Consider the following 21,412-nt stretch of genomic DNA (forward strand, 5'->3'; position numbering starts at 1 on the left):
ATTTTTAACAGGACTACAAGCTTGCCTGTGGTAGTGTAAGTGAATGTGTTTGCTTCACTATTAGTGTTTCCTCATGGCAATTATCTCATTTAATGAAACTATTTATAGAAACCAGTGTCCCGGAGTATACGTTTATCAGTTTTTTCCCTAGACACTAGTCCTCCTGTAACTAAGATGAGCTCAAGAGCGCAGATGTTTTGCCTCTCTTCTCCATACAGATGTATAGAGTTCGCAAAATGTTATCTGTGCCATTATGGCATCTGCATCTCCATTTAAAGTAGTCCATCTTCTTCTGCTTTTGATGTTTGAAAAACGTGTTTAAGCTAATGTTGGTAATTTACCACCACCTGCAGTGCCGGATTCTTGAACCAAAGCTTGTGTGTTGTGAATTTATTGTGGCTACTAGATGTCAGTCATATAGCTTAACACCATTTACAAACTAGGTTAACCAATTTGAAGAAGATAATGCTCTGATCATTGGCTGATTACTCCCAACCCATAGGAATCCCCACCCAGTTGGCTACATTAAAGTGGCGGAAGCCCTCAATGGCAATGAGTGCTTCCACCTATTATCTTCTCTCATATGAGCTTCATTTTTCACTTTAGACAGTCATGGAATAAAACTACCTAGCTGTATGCTACATAAACTAGAGGATAGACTTGAAAGAAAATCCATATAAATTGATGTTTTGGAACTTCATTTGAGCATAAGCAGTCGTTCGTGATAGTTCACGAACATGATCTTTTACAGTAAATGAAATACACTTTTTAAGAGCACCTCTAGTTAATTTTAATCGTTACCTCTCTATGAGCTAACATAAATTCAGCAAGTTCATATAAAATTAAATATTGACATGACATTATAATGAAGTAGAAATAAATACAGATCATTATATAAACATACACAAATGTATTTGAAACCCGAACTGATACAGCCATATGGAATGAGAGGCATAGAGTGCTTTATTTCTTGAGTCTGTTGGTATCAAACAAGTTGTAAATGCATCATCATGCATATACTGTATAACTGTGTTTTGCAAATTATTCTACAAATCAAATTATCGACAATTTCACAGTGACATGAGACTTATGTGCATGTGGAGTTGTATCAAGTAGTGTAAAAAGTTACTCACAATCTTTTTGGATTCATCATAATCAACCCAAACCTTATGGTTCCTTTTCATTACTCATATTAGAGATAGTTAGAAATGATCGTTTTCTTTAGTGAACAAGGTGTAGTGAGAAATACACTCACTGCCTGCTTGAGAGCTGTGTTAACAGACCCTTAAAATAAGGTGTGATGTCTGCAATATATGCACAGACATTAATGACCAGGAGGTTACAATTAGCCTTAGAAATGACTGGGTGGGCTCCAGGCAGAGGTTGCACCTTTACCACAGATCCAAGATCAGCTTTCACTACCCCAATTTCACTCACAGCCATTGAGGTAGAACAAAACACAGACCCTAGATCATGATGAATGTGAATGAGGATGCAGCCCTCCGGCAGAAGATAATAGGTGGGTGGGGAGTGATGTTAGAAGAGAATGAGGTAGAAACATACGACTGGCTCAGAAGATGAGCTCCAGGTATATAGAACACTATAAACTCTCCCTGTGGTCGCAGGCACTAACTGTGTGTTCACAAAGCTAGGACATGGGGCATTCTCTTTGAGCTCCAACAGACAGAGGTTTGGTGGTGAATAAATCGAACACACTTAAAAAATGATCTTTACCTTTTTAAAAACTTCAACACATTTTCACCTAACATTACAATATTTTCGAGGGACATAATCAATAATCAACTCTTCGTAAAAAAACATGACAAAAAAAAGAATATAAACAACTTCTCAAAACACCAGTTTACATACATTTCTATATGTCACAATAAACCGTTTATGACCTTAAGTTTGAAATAAAATATATAGTGATTCTTTGATGTTTATATCTCATTTCTCCCTTGTTTTGCAAAAGCACCATTGTAAGTACAAGTTAATGGCTAGTTGAGTTGTGTTTGTTCCAAGTGAGGTATGGTTGAGCATAGCATATTTTCACATGTGTATTGAGCACTGGTGATCGCACCAAAATAAACTATTTACAAAAGTGAATATATAGGCATATCTAACATGACATAAATACACTCATATCAAGCACATTTTGAGCAGTGGGCCTTGGACCTACTGGTTGGGCCGGGTTCTTATGTCTGTGCTAGTAAAAAGGAAGGAATCTGGGTCAAGACTTCAAGCTGTGGTAAAATGACTATTATCCAGAAGAATCACATAATTGATCAAATAATACAGTTATCACTTTATTCTACAGTCCTATTTCAGCTGGTGTTGACTTAGTCTTAACTGAGAAACACTATTGTTTCTTTTTAAGAATTTAGCATAATTGGTAACTACCTACCCGGCACTTACATTACTAAACAGTAATCATTAGGTCATTATCATGTAATTACCATTTACAATGACATTTCTGAATAAATAGCAGGTAAATAGTGGACTATAAAATAAGGTGTAAACAGACGATGATTAGTAAATTCTCTATAAAAACGGCATGTGCCTTAAAGGGGCAATCTGCGATTGCTACATCCATTTAAAAAAAAAAAAACTTTTGTCATTCTATATAGCCATTGATTCTTGAAGAACATAATTTAAATTAACTAAGGAACTTAGTTTAACTGTCTAATCCCATCAGAACTCAAAATATAACCTTTATTTACTTCTTTGTTCGTAAACAGTGTAATTGTAAACAAAACACTGTATAACCTCAAAACATGGTTAAAACTATAATTTTCATGTCATGGATGGTCAGTCCTTGTATCCATAGCTCTGTCTATGCAATTAAGAGTGGTTACATTTATCCAGCCCCACCCCTTAGATGTTTACCGAAACAGAGTTGGGGGGGGGGTGGCGCTTTGTTATTGTTTGAACTGCATATTACACACTTTAAGACAAATGACATTTTTACAGTTATGAGGGTCAATAAAGCTTTAGCATCAGAATGATGTATACATCTCTAGAGTACATAAAAACTCATTTTCTTTGCCACACGTAAAAAAAAAAGAGAGTATGAATAGCAACAACACTCGAGTATATGTCCATTCTTTGGGTGTTAACAAAACAAAACAATGCATCTTAAACTCCTGATATACAGAAACATTGATCAATATTTGCATATGAACAACGAATGACTAAGTGTGCGAATACAAAGAGCAATAACAGAAACGTTGGATGTCAATTCTATATACATAGGAAACAAAGAAGAAAATCTCTTAAGTAATAAATTATCTTTTAAATCAATATTTTACAAACTAGCTTTGATTCTGATACAAACTGATCCTGCATTTTTAACACTAAGACTGATAACAGAGAAAGTGTTCTTATGGTCACAACTGTCAATTAACCTTTTCATATGTTGTACTTTTTGGTGTGTTGTGTGTATTGTGTGTGTGTCCTGTCTCTTATGTGGAACAGAAATCAATTCCCAACTGTCTCTAGAAGGATGACAAGTCTCTGGGGCCAAGGGAAGGGTAACAGTGAAATGGAAAGTGGAGTTTCCAGCATGTAAGCGCTACAGAAACAACCTGCTCTCTCAAGTTTGATTGTTTGTTTGTCAAACTCTGTGTGTAGTGAAATGAGAGGACTTTTGAAAAAAATGGCGGAGGAAAATGTGTATATTTACGAGCGTACCGAGCTCCATGGGTCTGTGCTCCAATGGGGGTTAGACGGGCACGCATGAGTATTGCACTGCTCACGGTCAGGCGGTTTTTCTAAAATCTCACAGCTCAGATCGTTAAAGCGTTCTCCGTTGGGCCTCTGACACGCCACCAGCCGTGTCTTTATTCCTCCACCACACGGCTTAGTACACTGCAGGACAGAGCAGGTGAAAGAATAGTGTGTAAACAGAGTCAGGACAGTTGATTCACTCCATTGTCACAATACAGTTATCTATGACCTCTGACCTTTAACCCCTCACCTCCAGGTACGTGATGACATACAGCCTAGCAAAGCAATTTCAGAAGAATGGAATTGTAGAATAATAACCGCTATGATAACGCCAAGGTTCATTACAAAGAGATGATGCATTGAAAGTATGACTAAACCCCCTCAGTGTATCAGTGCTGTAGGACGGCTTGGGTTCTCTCACCTCTCCCCAGTTCCCATAGACCCACTGTGGACAGGGTCCGGACTCACAGGAGCGCTGCTCGATGGGTTTGGAGCGATCTTCACAGTTGTTGGCAGCATAACCATTCTCATCTTGGCAAACCACCACACGCCTCTGGAAGCCGCCCGCACACGTGCTCGAGCACTGATGTCACAGGGAGGAGAACACAGAGTGAGACAAATGGTTCACACACTCTCACAAGTACAGGTATGTATGCACTAACTCAGAGACCGGTAAGTAGACATTCAAACACGAATACACATACATTCATGAGCATGTATGGACACAATAACAAAAACATGTTCAAACACATCCATGCAAATGTATGGTGCTCATCTATGCACTCATAACTCACTGAGACAAGGGGATCCTGCAATAATACATTTACCCAGAGTCACAGTGTCACATATTGTAGACCTTTGCACATACAAACATCAGCTACAATGAAACAAGTGCACATATAAACACTCACTCACCATTAATAAATACAAACACACCAACCTACAGTATGTGAAAAAAGGTCCCCATTGACAGACAGTATACAAAACCACACATACATCTTTCTGGCAAGGGTCCGATTGACGGCAGAGACGTGCAGAGATGTGCTTTGGGAAACTGGATGGATAATGTACTGCTATATTAAGACACATATCCTCAAGAAGAAAATAACTCTTGCTATTTCCCATGATCCATTAAATAACACCAGCTATTTGGGGACACAGATTGTTGTGCAACTATAATAACCCAGTTTTTAATAACAGCTGTACAATAGGCTATTAACCGCCAAAGCCATCAGCACAACTCATTGACCTTAGTCAGGGGTAGGCAACTAGATTCAGTCGCGGGACAATTTTTGTTGGAGCAGATGGTCAGGGGCCCGGAACATAATTATAATAATTTATACACTGCAAATTGACCACAACTCAGCCCAAAAAGGGATTATATTTGAAAATAACAATAATTTCATACCTTGATAACATTGAGACAGGATCATGTCATTTAAAAAAAAAAATCTTAGAATATTAGAACAGATTTCCTAAATTAAACACATTTTTAAGAAGATTCCTGGTGATTTTAGTATTTTTTGACCAAAAACTAAAATCTATCCACTCCCAAAAAATCAGTAAGAGACTTTTTTTAAATCCATCAGGCCACCTGTTGCCGACCCCTGATATAGGTTGTATGCATTAATTCAATGTTAAGGACCCTAGGACTGCAAGATGATTATAAATGGTTAATAAGAAATTCACCGCTCCCCAGGGTCCTGTCCTCCATTGGTGGGCCTGGGTTCGTCCTCCGCTGCGCCCATCGGCAGCTGTGGGCAGGTTGTTGCGGACGCCCCCGCTGGGCGAGGGGAAGGGTCGAGAATCACTGGAGCGGAGAGCAGGGCACTGGGACATGGCACACTCCTGCTCTGAGGCTGGACGGTCGTCAGGGTCACACTCCACCACATCCACTATCTGGTCACTGAGATTCAAACACACCACCTGGCGAGTGGTCTTCCCCTGCCCGCAGGATACAGAGCACTGTGTACACACACACACACACACACACACACACACACACACACACACACACACACACACACACACACACACACACACACATACACACAGGCACACACAGTAAGACAAACAACATACAAACACAAACAAACAATGCCGTGGCAGCTTACGTCAGTGTCTTGTCGCTTTAAACATGGCTGACACAAACAGAAAGTGTAGTTACAGTACTTTAAGGGACCCAATTTGTCAGATCAGTGGAACTTGTAACAGGCACTGATCAGTGGAACTTTTAATATGCCTATGTACAAGCTAAAACTACAACACTGAGGCAGGCTGCTTTAAAAGTTGGGTCTCATAACGGTAGAACACAGTCATTAAACTTCATGAACTAACTGGCCCATCCATCCGCCATGCCATTCTGTAGTTATCACCCCCTCCATCAGGTATAATTTCCGGTTCCATTCCATATCAGGAGTGTCTAAAGGGAACTTTCAGAGTCAGATCCGTCTCTTTCTCTGTGCTTCTGTTTGCTGTGGCCTTGGGCTGAGCTGCTTCCTGTCTGCCTGGAGGTCACTGAGTCGCTCTGGCATAAATAAGCAGTCAGGAAGACTCTCCCAGTCACAGGCTGTATATACAGTGGGGAGAACAAGTATTTGATACACTGCCGATTTTGCAGGTTTTCCTACTTACAGTACAAAGCATGTAGAGGTCTGTAATTTTTATCATAGGTACACTTCAACCGTGAGAGACGGAATCTAAAACAAAAATCAAGAAAATCACATTGTATGATTTTTAAGTAATTAATTTGCATTTTATTGCATGACATAAGTATTTGATACATCAGAAAAGCAGAACTTAATATTTGGTACAGAAACCTTTGTTTGCAATTAAAGACATCATACATTTCCTGTAGTTCTTGACCAGGTTTGCACACACTGCAGCAGGGATTTTGGCCCAATCTTCCATACAGACCTTCTCCAGATCCTTCTGGTTTCGGGGCTGTTGCTGGGCAATACGGACTTTCAGCCCCCTCCAAAGATTTTCTATTGGGTTCAGGTCTGGAGACTGGCTAGGCCACTCCAGGACCTTGAGATGCTTCTTACGGAGCCACTCCTTAGTTGCCCTGGCTGTGTTTTTCGGGTCATTGTCATGCTGGAAGACCCAGCCACGACCCATATTCAATGCTCTTACTGAGGGAAGGAGGTTGTTGGCCAAGATCTCGCGATACAAGGCCCCATCCATCCACCCCTCACGCCTCCCTCCTCCCCTCAATATGATGCAGTCGTCCTGTCCCCTTTGCAGAAAAGCATCCCCAAAGAATGATGTTTCCACCTCAATGCTTCACGGTTGGGATGGTGTTCTTGGGGTTGTACTCATCCTTCTTCTTCCTCCAAACACGGCGAGTGGGGTTTAGACCAAAAAGCTCTATTTTTGTCTCATCAGACCACATGACCTTCTCCCATTCCTCCTCTGGATCATCCAGATGGTCATTGGCAAACTTCAGACGGGCCTGGACATGCGCTGGCTTGAGCAGGGGGACCTTGCGTGCGCTACAGAATTTTAATCCATGACGGCGTAGTGTGTTACTAATGGTTTTCTTTGAGACTGTGGTCCCAGCTCACTTCAGGTCATTGACCAGGTCCTGCCGTGTAGTTCTGGGCTGATCCCTCACCCTCCTCATGATCATTGATGCCCCACGAGGTGAGATCTTGCATGGAGCCCCAGACCGAGGGTGATTGACCGTCATCTTGAACTTCTTCCATTTTCTAATAATTGGGCCAACAGTTGCTGCCTTCTCACCAAGCTGCTTGCCTATTGTCCTGTAGCCCATCCCAGCCTTGTGCAGGTCTACAATTTATCCCTGATGTCCTTACACCCTCTCTGGTCTTGGCCATTGTAGAGAGGTTGGAGTCTGTTTGATTGAGTGTGTGGACAGGTGTCTTTTATACAGGTAAAAGTTCAAACAGGTGCAGTTAATACAGGTAATGAGTGGAGAACAGGGGGGCTTCTTAAAGAAAAACTAACAGGTCTGTGTGAGCCGGAATTCTTACTGGTTGGTAGGAGATCAAATACTTGTCATGTCATGCAAAAAAAAGTTTGAATTTCCATCTCTCACAGTTGAAGTATACCTATGATAAAAATTACAGACCTCTATATAATTTGTATGTAGGAAAACCTGCAAAATCGGCGTATCAAATACTTGTTCTCCCCACTGTATCTATCTATCTGTGTGTGTGTGTGTGTGTGTGTGTGTGTGTGTGTGTGTGTGTGTGTGTGTGTGTGTGTGTGTGTGTGTGTGTGTGTGTGTGCATGGTGGCCATAGCTGCAGCATGGTGGGAGTATGACTAGTGATCTCTGTCTGGTGAGAAAAATCTGTAAACCACAAGGATCCTAGCCCCTCTCCACAGCCCGTCACTCAATCCTCCCTCTATCCCTCACACTTCCCTCCATCCCTCACGCCTCCCTCCAGCCCCATGCTTACCTCTATCCCTCGCACCTCATTCCCTTACGCCTCCCTCTATCCCTAACGCCTCCTTCCATCCCTCACGCCTCCTTCCATCCCTCACGCCTCCTTCCATGCCTCACGCCTACCTCCAGCCCCATGCCTACCTACCTCCATCCCTCACACCTCATTCCATCTTTCATGCCTCCCTCCCGCCTCATTCCATCCTTCATGCCTCCTTCACGCCTCCCTCTCGCCTCAGTCCATCCTTCATGCCTCCCTCCATCCCTAACGCCTCCCTCCACCCCTCACATCTCCCTCCACCCCTCATGCCTCCCACCCACCCCTTACGCCTTCCTCCACCCCTCACGCCTCCCTCCATCCCTCACGCCTCCCATCCACCCCTCACGCCTCCCTCCACCCCTCACGCCTCCCTCCATCCCTCACGCCTCCCTCCACCCCTCACGCCTCCCTCCATCCCTCACGCCTCCCATCCACCCCTCACGCCTCCCTCCACCCCTCCCTCCACCCCTCATGCCTCCCTCCATCCCTCACGCCTCCTCCACGCCTCACGCCTTCCTCCATCCCTCACGCCTTCCTCCATCCCTCACACCTCCCATCCACCCCTCACGCCTCCCTCCCCCCTCACACCTCCCTCCATCCCTCACACCTCCCTCCATCCCTCACGCCTCCCAACCACCCCTCACGCCTCCCTCCACCCCTCCCTCCACCCTCATGCCTCCCTCCACCCTCACACCTCCCTCCATCCCTCGCCTCCTCCATCCCTCACGCCTCCCAACCACCCTCACGCCTCCTTCCACCCCTCCCTCCAGCCCTCTCCCTCCACCCCTCCACCCCTCACGCCTCCCTCCACCCCTCACGCCTCCCTCCACCCCTCACGCCTCCCATCCACCCCTCACGCCTCCCATCCACCCCTCACGCGTCCCTCCACCCCTCACGCCTTCTTCCATCCCCCTGCCAACCAAACACCCCTGAGCCTGTTTTATCACCTCCTCCCCTTGGACCAGAGAAACACCCAATCACACAAAGTCATTATGAATTGTGGTCTGAAAAGCACAAAACACAGCTAAATAAACTTCAGATATTATAGGCCACTGAGCTGGCTAGAAATACAAGTTAATGAACAGTGCAGAGAGAGCGTATAATGGTAGACAGATTTCCCAGATCTCCCTCTAGAAGAACTGTTCACAAAGGTTAAAGACTATAGCAATGGAGGAAAACACCATAGCCACAAGACCCTCTAGGATTGTCAAATATTAAGTGGATATTGTATACATTCAATATATTTTAAGTGTACACAGTATATGCATTTAACATGGTGGTTGATTGAAAGACAGTAGTTACTTACTGATGTCCATTCTAGGACCTTCCACTGTCCGCAGTGCACTACAATGCACCCGTCGCTGGCCGGGGGCTTGACCAGGTGGGAGCAGGCTGAATCCTCTGCAACCCCACCCTGGATGTCACGGCAACTAACGTAGCGCATCCGGGTCCCTTTGCCGCAGGTGGCGCTACACTGTGGTGAAGAAGGAAGAAATCAGTACAGTACAGTACAACACACACACACAGTATTTAATTGCTACATCGAGTGGTAGTGCAACCAATAAAACCAACCTGTGTCCAAGAGCCGAACCTCCACTGGGTTTTGTGTGAAAGGTGTGAGGGGACTTTGGTCCCAGGGGGAACTGGGTGGCTGACAGGACACTGGGCCAGTTCACAATCCTGCAGGGACAAACAGACACATCCATCAAACCAATCACACTGACAGAAACACACCACACAGTACTACACTTTCATGTACTTACTGGACACAACCTAGACAGCTCTGACAGAAGGGTACTCACCAGACTAAAAGTAACAGTGTTACTCTGACAGATCCCAGAAACACACAACGTTAAGCCTCTCCACATGAGGCCAACCTTCTGAATAACCTGACGCCTGTCATAACGTGTCACAGTGGAGTGGTATCCCAGTCTCCAATGCCAACACTGGGCTCCTTTCTCACCTTCCGCCCTGCTCTATTCCCCAGTGACCTCTCATGACCGTTGAGCCCAGAATTCTGGGGTGAGCAGAGAGGGGCCTAACTCAGGTTTAGCAGGGCCATAGAGGGCTCCACATTCCACACTCTGAGTCCTCAGAGTGGAAACAAACAGGACCCTGGCAGCCAGCCAGTCAGGCAGGCAGGCAGGCAGAAAGTCAGGGGGAACACAACCTCCACAGCCTCACACTGTAAAATATACCGTAAAACATGCAGTAAATGGTTGTGAAGGTGGTGGGAGAAGAGAAAGAACGAAGGAGATGAATTATGAGAAGGTACTCTGGTTCTAAAGTCAGCCAAGGCTTGTCTATGACACTGTGGGTGTGTGTTGATGTACGTTGTGTACACATCTGTGGGTAGGTGTGTAGGAAGCAAGTGTTAAGTCGTCGTTGTGTATTTTTTGGTCTCCATCTCGTTGATCAACTCAGGTAAAGATAAGCTCCATTCTTTTCTCTGTCCTCCTTTTCCAGCCATGCAGTAGTTTAGGGTGGGCGGTCTTGGAGCCGACTTCACGGATGACTGACTGGAATCACAGGGAGGTGAAGTGACTGATTCAGGGTCACTGGGCCTGATGGCTGAGTCGGGAATTAAGGCCGGGGCCTCCCTGGGACCGGAGTCTCAGTCTGCGTTTATGGCCCAGCCCACCACTCCACACACCACCCTGACCTGCCCACCCCATGCCCCAGGAAAACAGACCATTCTGCCTTCCAACTATTAGCGTGGAGAGAGAAAGAAACAAGCCCTAATAAACTAAACTGATGCATGGGGAGAGGTCCATAAAAGTAGAGGTTCATGAAATGTGTGACTAGTCATGATTAGTCAGCATTTGTATGAATGTGAGTTTGTGTTCACTGTTTATGTGTTGGTTATTTTCGACACAGCAGGAATTGTTTTACTGAAGAGGATTTTCAGATAGGTTCACATAAGGAGGAGAGAACCAGCCTACACACATTCCATGTTGTTCATTATTTTCCATAGAACGCATAGAGCCACAAGTTGAGTATCCTTTTTATGAGTTCAACATCCACTGAAGTAGCTAGCAAGTTTACTAGATAGAGACAGTAGTTGCCTTGGTAACCAAACAAACAGACTTGCTAGTTCAGCTAACCAAACTATTCATCCAAGCTTGTTATTATGAACATCGAATTGAACAATGCAAAAAAAAAATCTATTTGACTTTTACTTTTAAAAGCAGCTCAAACACAGTAAGAATTAACTATAGTCATTGAATTCTACCGTGCAAATATACCGTGTGTTATATGGAAATAATGCACGCTCTAGAATGCCCTTCAAGTCAATCGGAAACGAGTATTCAACAATGCCATGGTATAAACTAGAGTACAAGACCGTTAACATATCGACATTAAGGTGGGAAACTACACTATTACACTACAGTACAAGACTCTTGACAGACAAACGATACCCCTGGCAGACTGTAGGTGTGACTTACATAATAACCAAGGTGAGGACAGTTTCTAAGAATAATCCAGGAATGTTTTGCACTATCACCAGCCCTGCCCCATGGCTGGGTTTCTGGGGTTAGAGCCAGTTACCCCTCCCCCTCCATCACCCACCTCCAGAACCCCCCTGCTCCCTGACAGGAGCTTTCGTGCGCCCCCTGCCGTGGAAAGGCCATTTTCTCCTGGTCCTTCATGCTTGGTAAGGAGGCGGACGGCTGGAGGGGGACAATCCCAGCTCTGTGTCTCCGTCTGGGGGTAAAAGCGGCCTGGCACAGCCCCCCACTTACCCCCCTTTAGACAACAAGGCTTTATTGAGTCCAGGTGATAATGGACTGGGTCACAGTGTGTCATTGACTGTACCTGTGTCACAGCCTGCACAGGAAAACCCCCTTTCCTCACTATAAAATGTAACACCATTCTACAAATGCAGGGGAAGGGGAAAGTCACATGGTCAGCTCACAACTAAGCATTTAAGTACTGTGTCAGGAATGGATAAGGGTGTTTGTGTGTTCTACTGAGTCTGACAAATCAAGCTCTGGGTGGTCTAATACTGAGAAAATTGCACTACCAGTTATATTCTCACAAATGTCACTTGAAAACTGAGTAGTATACAAGGGCTGTAGCCAAAGCATCCACAAAACTGCTTTCACTTATCCCATGTTAATTCTCCAGATCTGTGCAGAGGAGATTGGGACAGATGTTGAGATGGATCTCAGTGGACTGTGTCCTTACCTGAGTGTCAGTGGGCCGTGTGGCCGCGTTACATTCAGTGTCGTCCATGACAGACCCATATGACCCAACAACGCACTTCACTGCTCGCATCTGGTAGCCTTGTCCACACGAGGTAGTGCACTGTGTTCACCAAAGAGAGAACAAGAGAAAAGAGCCATATAAAGGAAGAGAGAGAAACATTTTTTTTAAAGGGACAGAGAAAAAGTCAGAGAGGGACAAAAAAAAGCCAACATAGCAAATCTTCCCAAAAATGACTAACTGAAGGGGAAAAAGTGCACTCCCTTTGAGCCTGGTCAGACTAGTGTCAGCAGGTGACAGCCTTCATGACCATAATGCATGAGTAATTAATCTACTTTCCATTACTTTTTCCCACTGTATCCAAGTCAGTGGGTAGACACACCACACTCTTTTCTACCTCACTGACTCCAATGAAACGAGGTCAAACTTGTGTGGCAGCAACTTTAAACAATCTTTATTAAGTGCTGTAATTTTATTGTGAGGAACTGAAGTTTTATACCATTTTTTTCTGTTTTGGCCAATTCCATGGTATAGGAACACCTAATCTCCATCACACATTTAGGCTTACAGGCAGTTTGCACACACAAGCTGATTTATAAGAGCATATTTTAGATTTGCAAAATGTTGGAATACCTTTCTAGACTAGAGCTTGCTACAAAGCAGCTGTTTTTCATCCTCTGAGATCTACACTGATTATGCTTTAGCAAGCATAACAATTGTGTGCAGATTTTGTGTGCTTATTTTCGTATGTGAATGGGGGATAGCCTAAATGAGTGGATTAGATTATTTTTCTTCTGTCAATGCTCTACATCTGGAGAAAGCATAGTATAGCATTCCACATAACTAAAACTCTCAAGCAAAATGGGCTTATTATGATTGATACAGTAGTATAAATAGCTGTTCCATTTGGTCATATTCTAAAATTTTAAACAGTTGGACACATTTGGAATTACACAATAAGTTCACAAGACCTGCCACCAGAGATCTCTTCACAATCCCCAAGTCCAGAACAGACTATGGGAGGTGCACAGTACTACATAGAGCCATGACTATATGGAACTCTATTCCACATCAAGTAACTGATGCAAGCAGTAGAATCTGATTTAAAAACAGATAAAAATACACCTTATGGAACAGCGGGGACTGTGAAGAGACACACACACACACAGGTACAGACACACTCTTACGCACACACACACACACACACGTACATTGTAATATTGTTGTATCGGGTTATTATACCATTTGTATTGTAGATATGTAATGGTGCAATAATGTTAAATGATGTACTGTTTTATATTTTGTTGTATGTGTGATGTAAGTGCCTTAATGTTTTGGACCCCAGGAAGAGTAGCTGCTGCCAAGGGGGATCCATAATAAACACAAATACATAATCATTAGCTGTTGCAAGACACAACACTACAGTGTTTGAGGAACAGAGGGTAAGCCACAGATGTTGCCTGGAACACAGTGTGTCCCACCTGTCAAACATCATAATATTACCTGGCACAAAGCTATGTCACCACTCTCATACACATGTCACTGTACGGTTTGTCAACAGGTGTGCCTCACCTGGCCCCAAGGTCCGACCTGCCACGAGGCACAGTCCTGCTGCTGACACGTCTGGACCGACTCAGGCTTGGACGCAGAGTCACAGAAGCGGTCGTCCCGTCGGTCCTCCGCAAACTGGCACCATGTCTGCCGGTGCTTGTACCCTTTCCCACACGTCACCGGGCACTGCAACAACAGTCAACAGGCACAATGAGAAACATGGGCACACATAGCATAAATCCTCTGGAAGGTACGCTCAGAAAATGAGGACAACAGTGTGTGTGCAGTTAACAGTAGCTTTGACATGTACAGTATGTGTTTGTTTGGGATATTTAAGCAACAAGGCCCAAGGTGTGTAGTATATGGCCAATATACCACGGCTAAAGGCTGTTATTAAGCACGACGCAACGCTGAGTGCCTGGGTACAGCCTTTAGCTGTGGTATATTGGCCTTATACTGCAAGAGGTACCTTACTGCTATTATAAACTGGTTACCAATGTAATTAGAACAGTAAACTAGTCATTTTACGTCATACCCATGGTATATTGTCTGATATACTGTACCACAGCTTTCAGCCAATCAGCATCCAGGACTCAAACTACCCGGTTTATAATATAAAACATTTGCGGAATGTGACACATAGCCTTTTGAGCTGCTTGGACAGAATGTGAAAACTAGGCTTTATTGCAATAAAACTAGTTATTGCACCACATACTGCACTGTACATGACAAGATATAACAAGGACACTAACTATCAACATTTGGATTTTATATTTGACCCACTTCACAGGCGCTCTGTAATTTTTACATCTTTAACAACAAACTAGATGTAGCATAAAAAGGCCATCTGGGTTCTAAATGTCTAAATTCCTCAATTAATTTTAAATGATAATCAACATTTCCAAAGCGTAGTCCAAACATTCTCCATGGAACTGACCTCAGACCAGTCTCCGGTCTTCCACACGGGACACAGGAACTCATTGCAGTTCTGGGCGGTGGTCAGCTTGTCTCTCTGGCTGCACTTACTCTCATCACTTTCTGCCTCAGAGGACTTCCCACACACGGCTGCACGACGCCGGGACCCTCCGCCACAGCTTTTGGAGCACTGAAACACACGCACACGTATTAAACCTTTGTCCTTCTGTTTTGCCTTCTCTTTTTCTTAGCCCACCCAAAAACAGGTGGTCTCACCTCTGACCAAGAGGAGTACTCCCAACCGGCCGGGTTACAGTCTCCATGGCAACTCTCCTTGTCCTCAGGTTTACGCTGACTGCTGCAGTAACGCTCGTCCACCTTCTGGGCCTTTCCATCGGTACGGCTGAGTTTGGCACAGTAGATCTCCAGTGTACGATATCCCACTCCACATGGGACTGTACACTCACTCTTCCGCGCTACATGCCACCTGCACAGACAGGAAAGGTCAGAGGTGAGAGACGCTGACAGGAAACATACAGATGGCATATATAAAGACTGATAGTGATGAAGAATATGTGATATGGACAGAAGGAGAGTGGTTTAGGCAGTACCTGATTTCACAGTCTGCGTTGCAGGGTTCTGTTACCATGGCTGGTCTGGCAGCCCCATGGCACCTCTGGTCTGAGACCACCACACGGTCCGACTCTCTACTACACAGGATCTTCCTCTTACGCTCTCCTGATGGGGTGTGAGAGAAGGTTTAGTTCCTTGGTCATGGTCCTGTTGCTTTTGGTTTCTCCCTGGGATTGAATCGATTGGCTAGAAAGTCCATGCACGCTTGGATTCTTTGGAGTCTAAATCAGACACGTCAAAAGGCAAGAATGAAAACCAGCAGGAGTGTGTTCCTCGAAGAGACAGGTGTGACGTCCATGGTTTAACTCATTGTAAAATCGTTCTTATTTCAAAAAGCGTTCTAAGAAACCTTGCTCTTAAAGCTGGATCCTCCACCTATACCTTCTGTTCTCAATTTTTATAACCAAACATTAAGAGCAGTAAATCAGTAAAACTGCCAATAAATCTACATGGATAAATAGAAATGTGTTAGTGAAGAAAGACACTACATATTCAGCCCTTATTCTCTTTAGCTATTTGTGACTTTGCCACTGAAGAGCGCCTGTGACGTCGACCTTTCACTCCATTGCATATTTACATGTAAAATGATTGTCATTTTTAGCACTGGTAACTCCTAGCCAATTCATAGACGCTAACTACATTTAGCGCCTATTGACGATTGTATCGTCTTGCTGGGGGGGGGGTTTGTTAAGAGCCCCTACGCTTGCTCTTAACCCTTACAAAAAAAGTTATACAGGAATCCTGCCGGAATTTGACCCTTTGTGAAGTAATTGTGCAGGTGTCCTACAGGAATCATGTAGTACATTCCTGCAGGTATCCTGCAGGATCAAAACCTGCCAGATTTTGATATTCCTGCAGGATAAGGCAAACTGCTGAAGGAGGAGATAAAATGTATGTGGACGTGGTGCAGATGTATATAGCCAGCTAGTTTTCTATTCCAAAAATATGTTTTTAACTCTCCTTTACAATTTACAACAAGAAGATGAACAGTTATGTGACATTGGTCACCATAGCAACAGTTGACAGTTGGAACTTGAGGAAATGGCTGCCAGGCAGTTTAGCTGCTAATATTAAAACAAATGTTGACAGGTAAGGGGTCAGAGAAACATACTAAAACTACAACAAATGTTTATATGAACATGTTAGGGGGTGGCGTAGTTCGTTTTTAATGTGTTGTGTTTGTATAACATTTTGTATAAATAAGTTATCTAGCTTAGCTAACATGTTCTCTACCACTGGCTGCTAGCTAGCTAGCTTTGACAAAAATACATTTGAAACTTTTGTTTCCATGGAAAGTGACAAATGAGGTTTGATATCCCTCTCGCTATGTCTCTTTAGTACTGTTGTCACAAGATAGGCTATAACTTTTAAGTGTTTTGAAAAGGATGGTGATAGATTAGATTTTTGAATGACTAGGCTACTGGCTCCTTGGCAAGCATTTGAAGACGGTAACCAAGTCACATGACCTGTCATAAATAAGGACGTGATTGCATTTAAATAGTAAAGAGGGGGTTTAAAACATTTTATCTATGAAATATCACATTATTTTCACTGAAATAATAAGGTCACAATTGAATAAACAAACAGTTTGATTTAAATAGAAATGAATAATTTTAACATCACTTTCTCTCTGTTTTACTTGTAGCTTGCTTGGATAGTTTCCCCACCTCCACCATGTGAGTTCTCTTCTTTTCCCTTACAGCTTAGACTACAGGGAGCACAGAAAACACACACACTATAATTATTTGCCCTGTATATCTAACAGTTTAGCAGGAGGCCACCACACCACAGAGTTGGTCAGTGCATGAGAAAACAATACATTTACTAATTAATATTTTTCTGATTCTTTGTCTCATTTGCAACTCCATTAGTTCCAGTTGTCTACTAGTTAAATTCTCTGACGGATGAGGAAGGGATCCAGCAGGTTGTCCTACAGGAAAATGGATATATATCCTGCAGGATTCCTGCATAATTTAGTGTACAGGATTCCTGTAGGACTTTTTTGGAGTTAAAACACATTGCTTGTGGTATGTTTTGAAAACATAAGGAACGTATAATTCATATCAGCAAGAAATAATAATACAAAAAAAGGTTAAACTACTACACACGTTTATCAAATCAAAATCAAATCCGTTTATAAGCTTAGTGTTCCCACAAGGCCATATTTCCATGTTACAGCGCTTGTTTACAGAAAACAGACGGAAGACAGAGGCGACTACCTGTGATAATTAGATTAGTTAGCGTCTATGACTGGGCAAGTCTGCGCTCAACTCTGTGGAGGAGTTAAGGTACTTTTAGCGCCAAACTGTAAATGTTTGCTAATGGTTGTTAGTGTTGCTTACATTTTCAAGCAAATTTCTATCGCTAAAGATGTCACACCATTGTTATAGAAAAGCTAATAGGGTTGCAAAGGGAGGGTATATTACTGAAACTTTATAAGTTTACCAGTAAAGTACTAGAATTTTGGTATCTTTCAAGGATTTTATGTAATCGATCACAATACATCTAGTGGCCCTTTTGGGTACTTCATATTATCAGAAGTGTCTGTAAAAATCTCTGGCCCTCTGTGTGGCCTTATCACATTTTTTAAAAACTATATATATATTTCACAATTATTTAACCAGGTAGGCCAGTTGAGAACAAGTTCTCATTTACAACTGCGACCTGGACAAGATAAAGCAAAGCAGTGCGACTAAAACAACAACACAGAGTTACACATTGGATTAACAAACGTGCAGTCAATAACACAATAGAAAAATCTGTAAACAGTGTGTGCAAATGAAGTAAGGAGGTAAGGCAATAAATAGGCCAATAGTGGCGAATTAATTACAATTTAGCAATTTACACTGGAGTGATATACGTGTAGATGAGGATGTGCAAGTAGAAATACTGGTGTGCAAAAGAGCAGAAAAGCAAAAACAAATATGGGGATGAGGTAGGTAGTTGGTTGGATGGGCTATTTACAGATGGGCTGTGTACAGCTGCAGTGATCGGTAAGCTGCTCTGACAGCTGATATAAGTCTCCAACTTCAGTGATTTTTGCAATTCATTCCAGTCATTGGCAGCAGAGAACTGGGAGGAAAGGCGGCCAAAGGAGTAATTGGCTTTGGGGATGACCAGTGAAATATACCTACTGGAGCATGTGCTACAGGTGGGTGTTGCTATGGTGACCAACGATCTGAGATAAGGCAGAGCTATACCTAGCAAAGACCTATAGATGACCTGGAGCCAGTGGGTTTGGCAACGAATATGTAGCAAGGACCAGCCAACAAAAGCATACAGGTTGCAGTGGTGGGTAGTATATGGGGCTTTGGTGACAAAACGGATGGCACTGTGATAGACTGCATCCAATTTTCTGAGTAGAGTGTTGGAAGCTATTTTGTAAATGACATCGCCGAAGTCAAAGATCGGTAGGATAGTCCGTTTTACGAGGGTATGTTTGGCAGCATGAGTGAAGGAGGCTTTGTTGCGAAATAGCAGGTTCTAGATTTAACTTTGAATTGGAGATGCTTAATGTAAAATATATGACCTCATTTAATAGGATGATTTAATAGGACAAAGCTGTAATCATTATCCTAAATATAAACCATCAACTTAGTTCAGCATGAAAGGTTCTTTATATATTTTTAAAAAACTGTTGGTAGTTCAATAGTTGAAGATTTGCTGTTAATTGAAAATAATCACATTATTGATCAGATGCTATTTTCATTAATTACGCTATTTTCTCTTAAACCATATGTTCTATCTACTAGAAACTCATGGACAATATGTAAACAGATATATATAATAATATATAATATAATATATATTTTTAAGTTATACATGCATAAATTACCAAAGAATCTTACTGAAGATTCCGGTAACCTTGGTAAATTACCGCTAGCTTTGCAACCGTACATGCGAGTAGAAATGTTTAACATTGTTTATTAATTAAGAAGTTAAGCTCCATTTGTATCCCTGAGCTGTACTCACCACTGCAGGTTGCTTACTGATTTGGAGAGAGTGCGTCGGCCGCTCACAGGGGCCAAGTAATTACAATGGGAGACTCTCAATAGCATTTCCTTGATTCCTCTGGGACCTCTGAACTCCTCATCCAATGTGTTTTGAGGAGGCGGCAGGGAGAGAGCACCCGAGGAATCAAGGAAACACAATTATGATTCTCCAAATCTTTTATGTCGAGGGGTATTTTCCTAATAATAGCCTATCTACAGTATATTAGTTTAATGTTAATGTAATTGTTACGACTTCTGCCGAAGTCGATGCCTCTCCTTGTTCGGGCGGTGCTCGACGTCACCGGTCTTCTAGCCATCATTGATCCATTTTTCATTTTCCATTGGTTTTGTCTTGTCTTCCTACACACCTGGTTCCAATCCCATTCATTACCTGTTATGTATTTTACCCTCTGTTTCCCCTCATGTCTTTGTCAGAGATGGTTTATTATTATTTTCATGTTGTTTGTATTGGTGCGCGTCGGGTCCTCGTACCCACTTTGTTTCGTGTATTTTTTCATGGTTTTGGAGTTATGTTTTTTACGTCATTAAACCACTCCATTTTACCAAGATAAATACTCCTGCGCCTGACTTCCTTGCCACCTATACACATGCCTATGACAGCAATAAAGTATTTGTCCTGAAATGTTTAAATATATCATGGATTGGTCATTGATAAGACAACTATTGAGAAGTATTGATTGTAAAGGGAATTATTAGGCTAATAATAATTGATGAAATACCTGTTTAGGTGCATTTTGTATACCCTCAGTGTTACGGGTTGGGCTTCATGTATCCATTTTCAGAAGAGCATAGGCTGGAGTGACATGTTATCCAATGCTCTAGTCTAGGCCTACTAAACTCAGCTGTGTGCAATCATTGATGCTTTGTCAAAGTTATAGGAGCTCTGCCTAGTTTAAAGGTGCTCTGTCTTAGAAGCTAATAGAAGCTTCAGTATATTGGCCATTTAGTTTATCTGTATAAGTCAGAGTCCGTCAACATCTTGTCATAGATCCAGCTCACCTTCTGCACCTGTTAATAAATACCACAATTTTGCACCTGAATTCCATCTGCCTCCTGATGCTTCACACACCCTGACAAGACTGTAGGGTCCACTATTATACACAATTTAAAAAGAAATGTCTACTTTTCAACTTTCTATAAAACACTTGGTTGCAGGAGCTTTTTTCGTGTTGGCGACTATAGACAAGAGGAATTCATGGTGGTCAGATACAACAACTCCTCTCTCCCCCGACCTTACACCTCCCCCCACACCTCCTTTTCCACACTCCTCTACTATCTTCTCTTTACCCCCCTAACCCCTACACCCCCTCTTCTCCTTTCTCTTCACATCCCTCCCCCAGCCCTCACCTTGGCAGGGCCTGCTGCACTCCTGCCAGGGCCCGTAGGCGTCCCAGATGAACTGCTGGGGTTTATCCTCGATGGGGATGTTATAGGAAAACCTGACGTCTGGGTTGAACAAGTTACCTACAGAAAGCACCTGCGGAGTGAGAGGGGGGCAGAGGAACAGAACAATATGTACAGTTCCACTGTTCCATTTGCATCATAACCATTTTACTGTGTCACCTCAACAGTCAGGTAAGGAATTGTTACCTGGACAATGATCTCCTCTTCGATGCGGTCAGTGCAATTGATTCTCTCAATGATGTGGTCAGATCCGCTGTACTCGATGATGGTGTTGCCCAGTTTGATTTCCCTTTTAAACATGCTAACCACAAACTCTCCATTGAGCAGATACTCCCCTCTGACGTTTGAAACAGCTGCACATAAAGAGAGAATAGGTGACACTGACATGAATAAAAAGGATGGAATAGGAGTCTGAAAGTACAGTCTGGGACAGGGTGAGAAACCACAAGTGTCTTTGATGAGCTCAGCTACTGTAAAGTCATTTTTCCTTTTGTTGAGGAAATCAAACAGTGTT

The 21,412-nt window shown here is 43.0% G+C and overlaps 1 protein-coding gene across 1 annotated transcript in view; it reads right to left on the reverse strand.

Moving 5' to 3' along the window:
• Window positions 1-945: 945 nt before the first annotated feature.
• LOC115143319 (A disintegrin and metalloproteinase with thrombospondin motifs 9-like) overlaps window positions 946-21,412 on the reverse strand; it is a 44,349-nt gene continuing 23,882 nt past the window's right edge. Inside the window, exons 17-28 of the mRNA XM_029683600.2 lie at window positions 21,085-21,251; window positions 20,842-20,971; window positions 15,460-15,586; window positions 15,125-15,335; window positions 14,871-15,038; window positions 13,955-14,119; window positions 12,365-12,484; window positions 9,749-9,856; window positions 9,483-9,650; window positions 5,416-5,691; window positions 4,148-4,309; window positions 946-3,867 (exon numbers count right to left, since the gene is read on the reverse strand). Coding sequence (XP_029539460.1) covers window positions 3,679-3,867; window positions 4,148-4,309; window positions 5,416-5,691; window positions 9,483-9,650; window positions 9,749-9,856; window positions 12,365-12,484; window positions 13,955-14,119; window positions 14,871-15,038; window positions 15,125-15,335; window positions 15,460-15,586; window positions 20,842-20,971; window positions 21,085-21,251 — 1,991 coding nt within the window. The 3' untranslated portion in view covers window positions 946-3,678. The remainder of the gene's footprint in view (window positions 3,868-4,147; window positions 4,310-5,415; window positions 5,692-9,482; window positions 9,651-9,748; window positions 9,857-12,364; window positions 12,485-13,954; window positions 14,120-14,870; window positions 15,039-15,124; window positions 15,336-15,459; window positions 15,587-20,841; window positions 20,972-21,084; window positions 21,252-21,412) is intronic.

This window comes from Oncorhynchus nerka, linkage group LG15, assembly GCF_034236695.1.
Source record: "Oncorhynchus nerka isolate Pitt River linkage group LG15, Oner_Uvic_2.0, whole genome shotgun sequence".
Lineage (NCBI taxonomy): Eukaryota > Metazoa > Chordata > Actinopteri > Salmoniformes > Salmonidae > Oncorhynchus > Oncorhynchus nerka.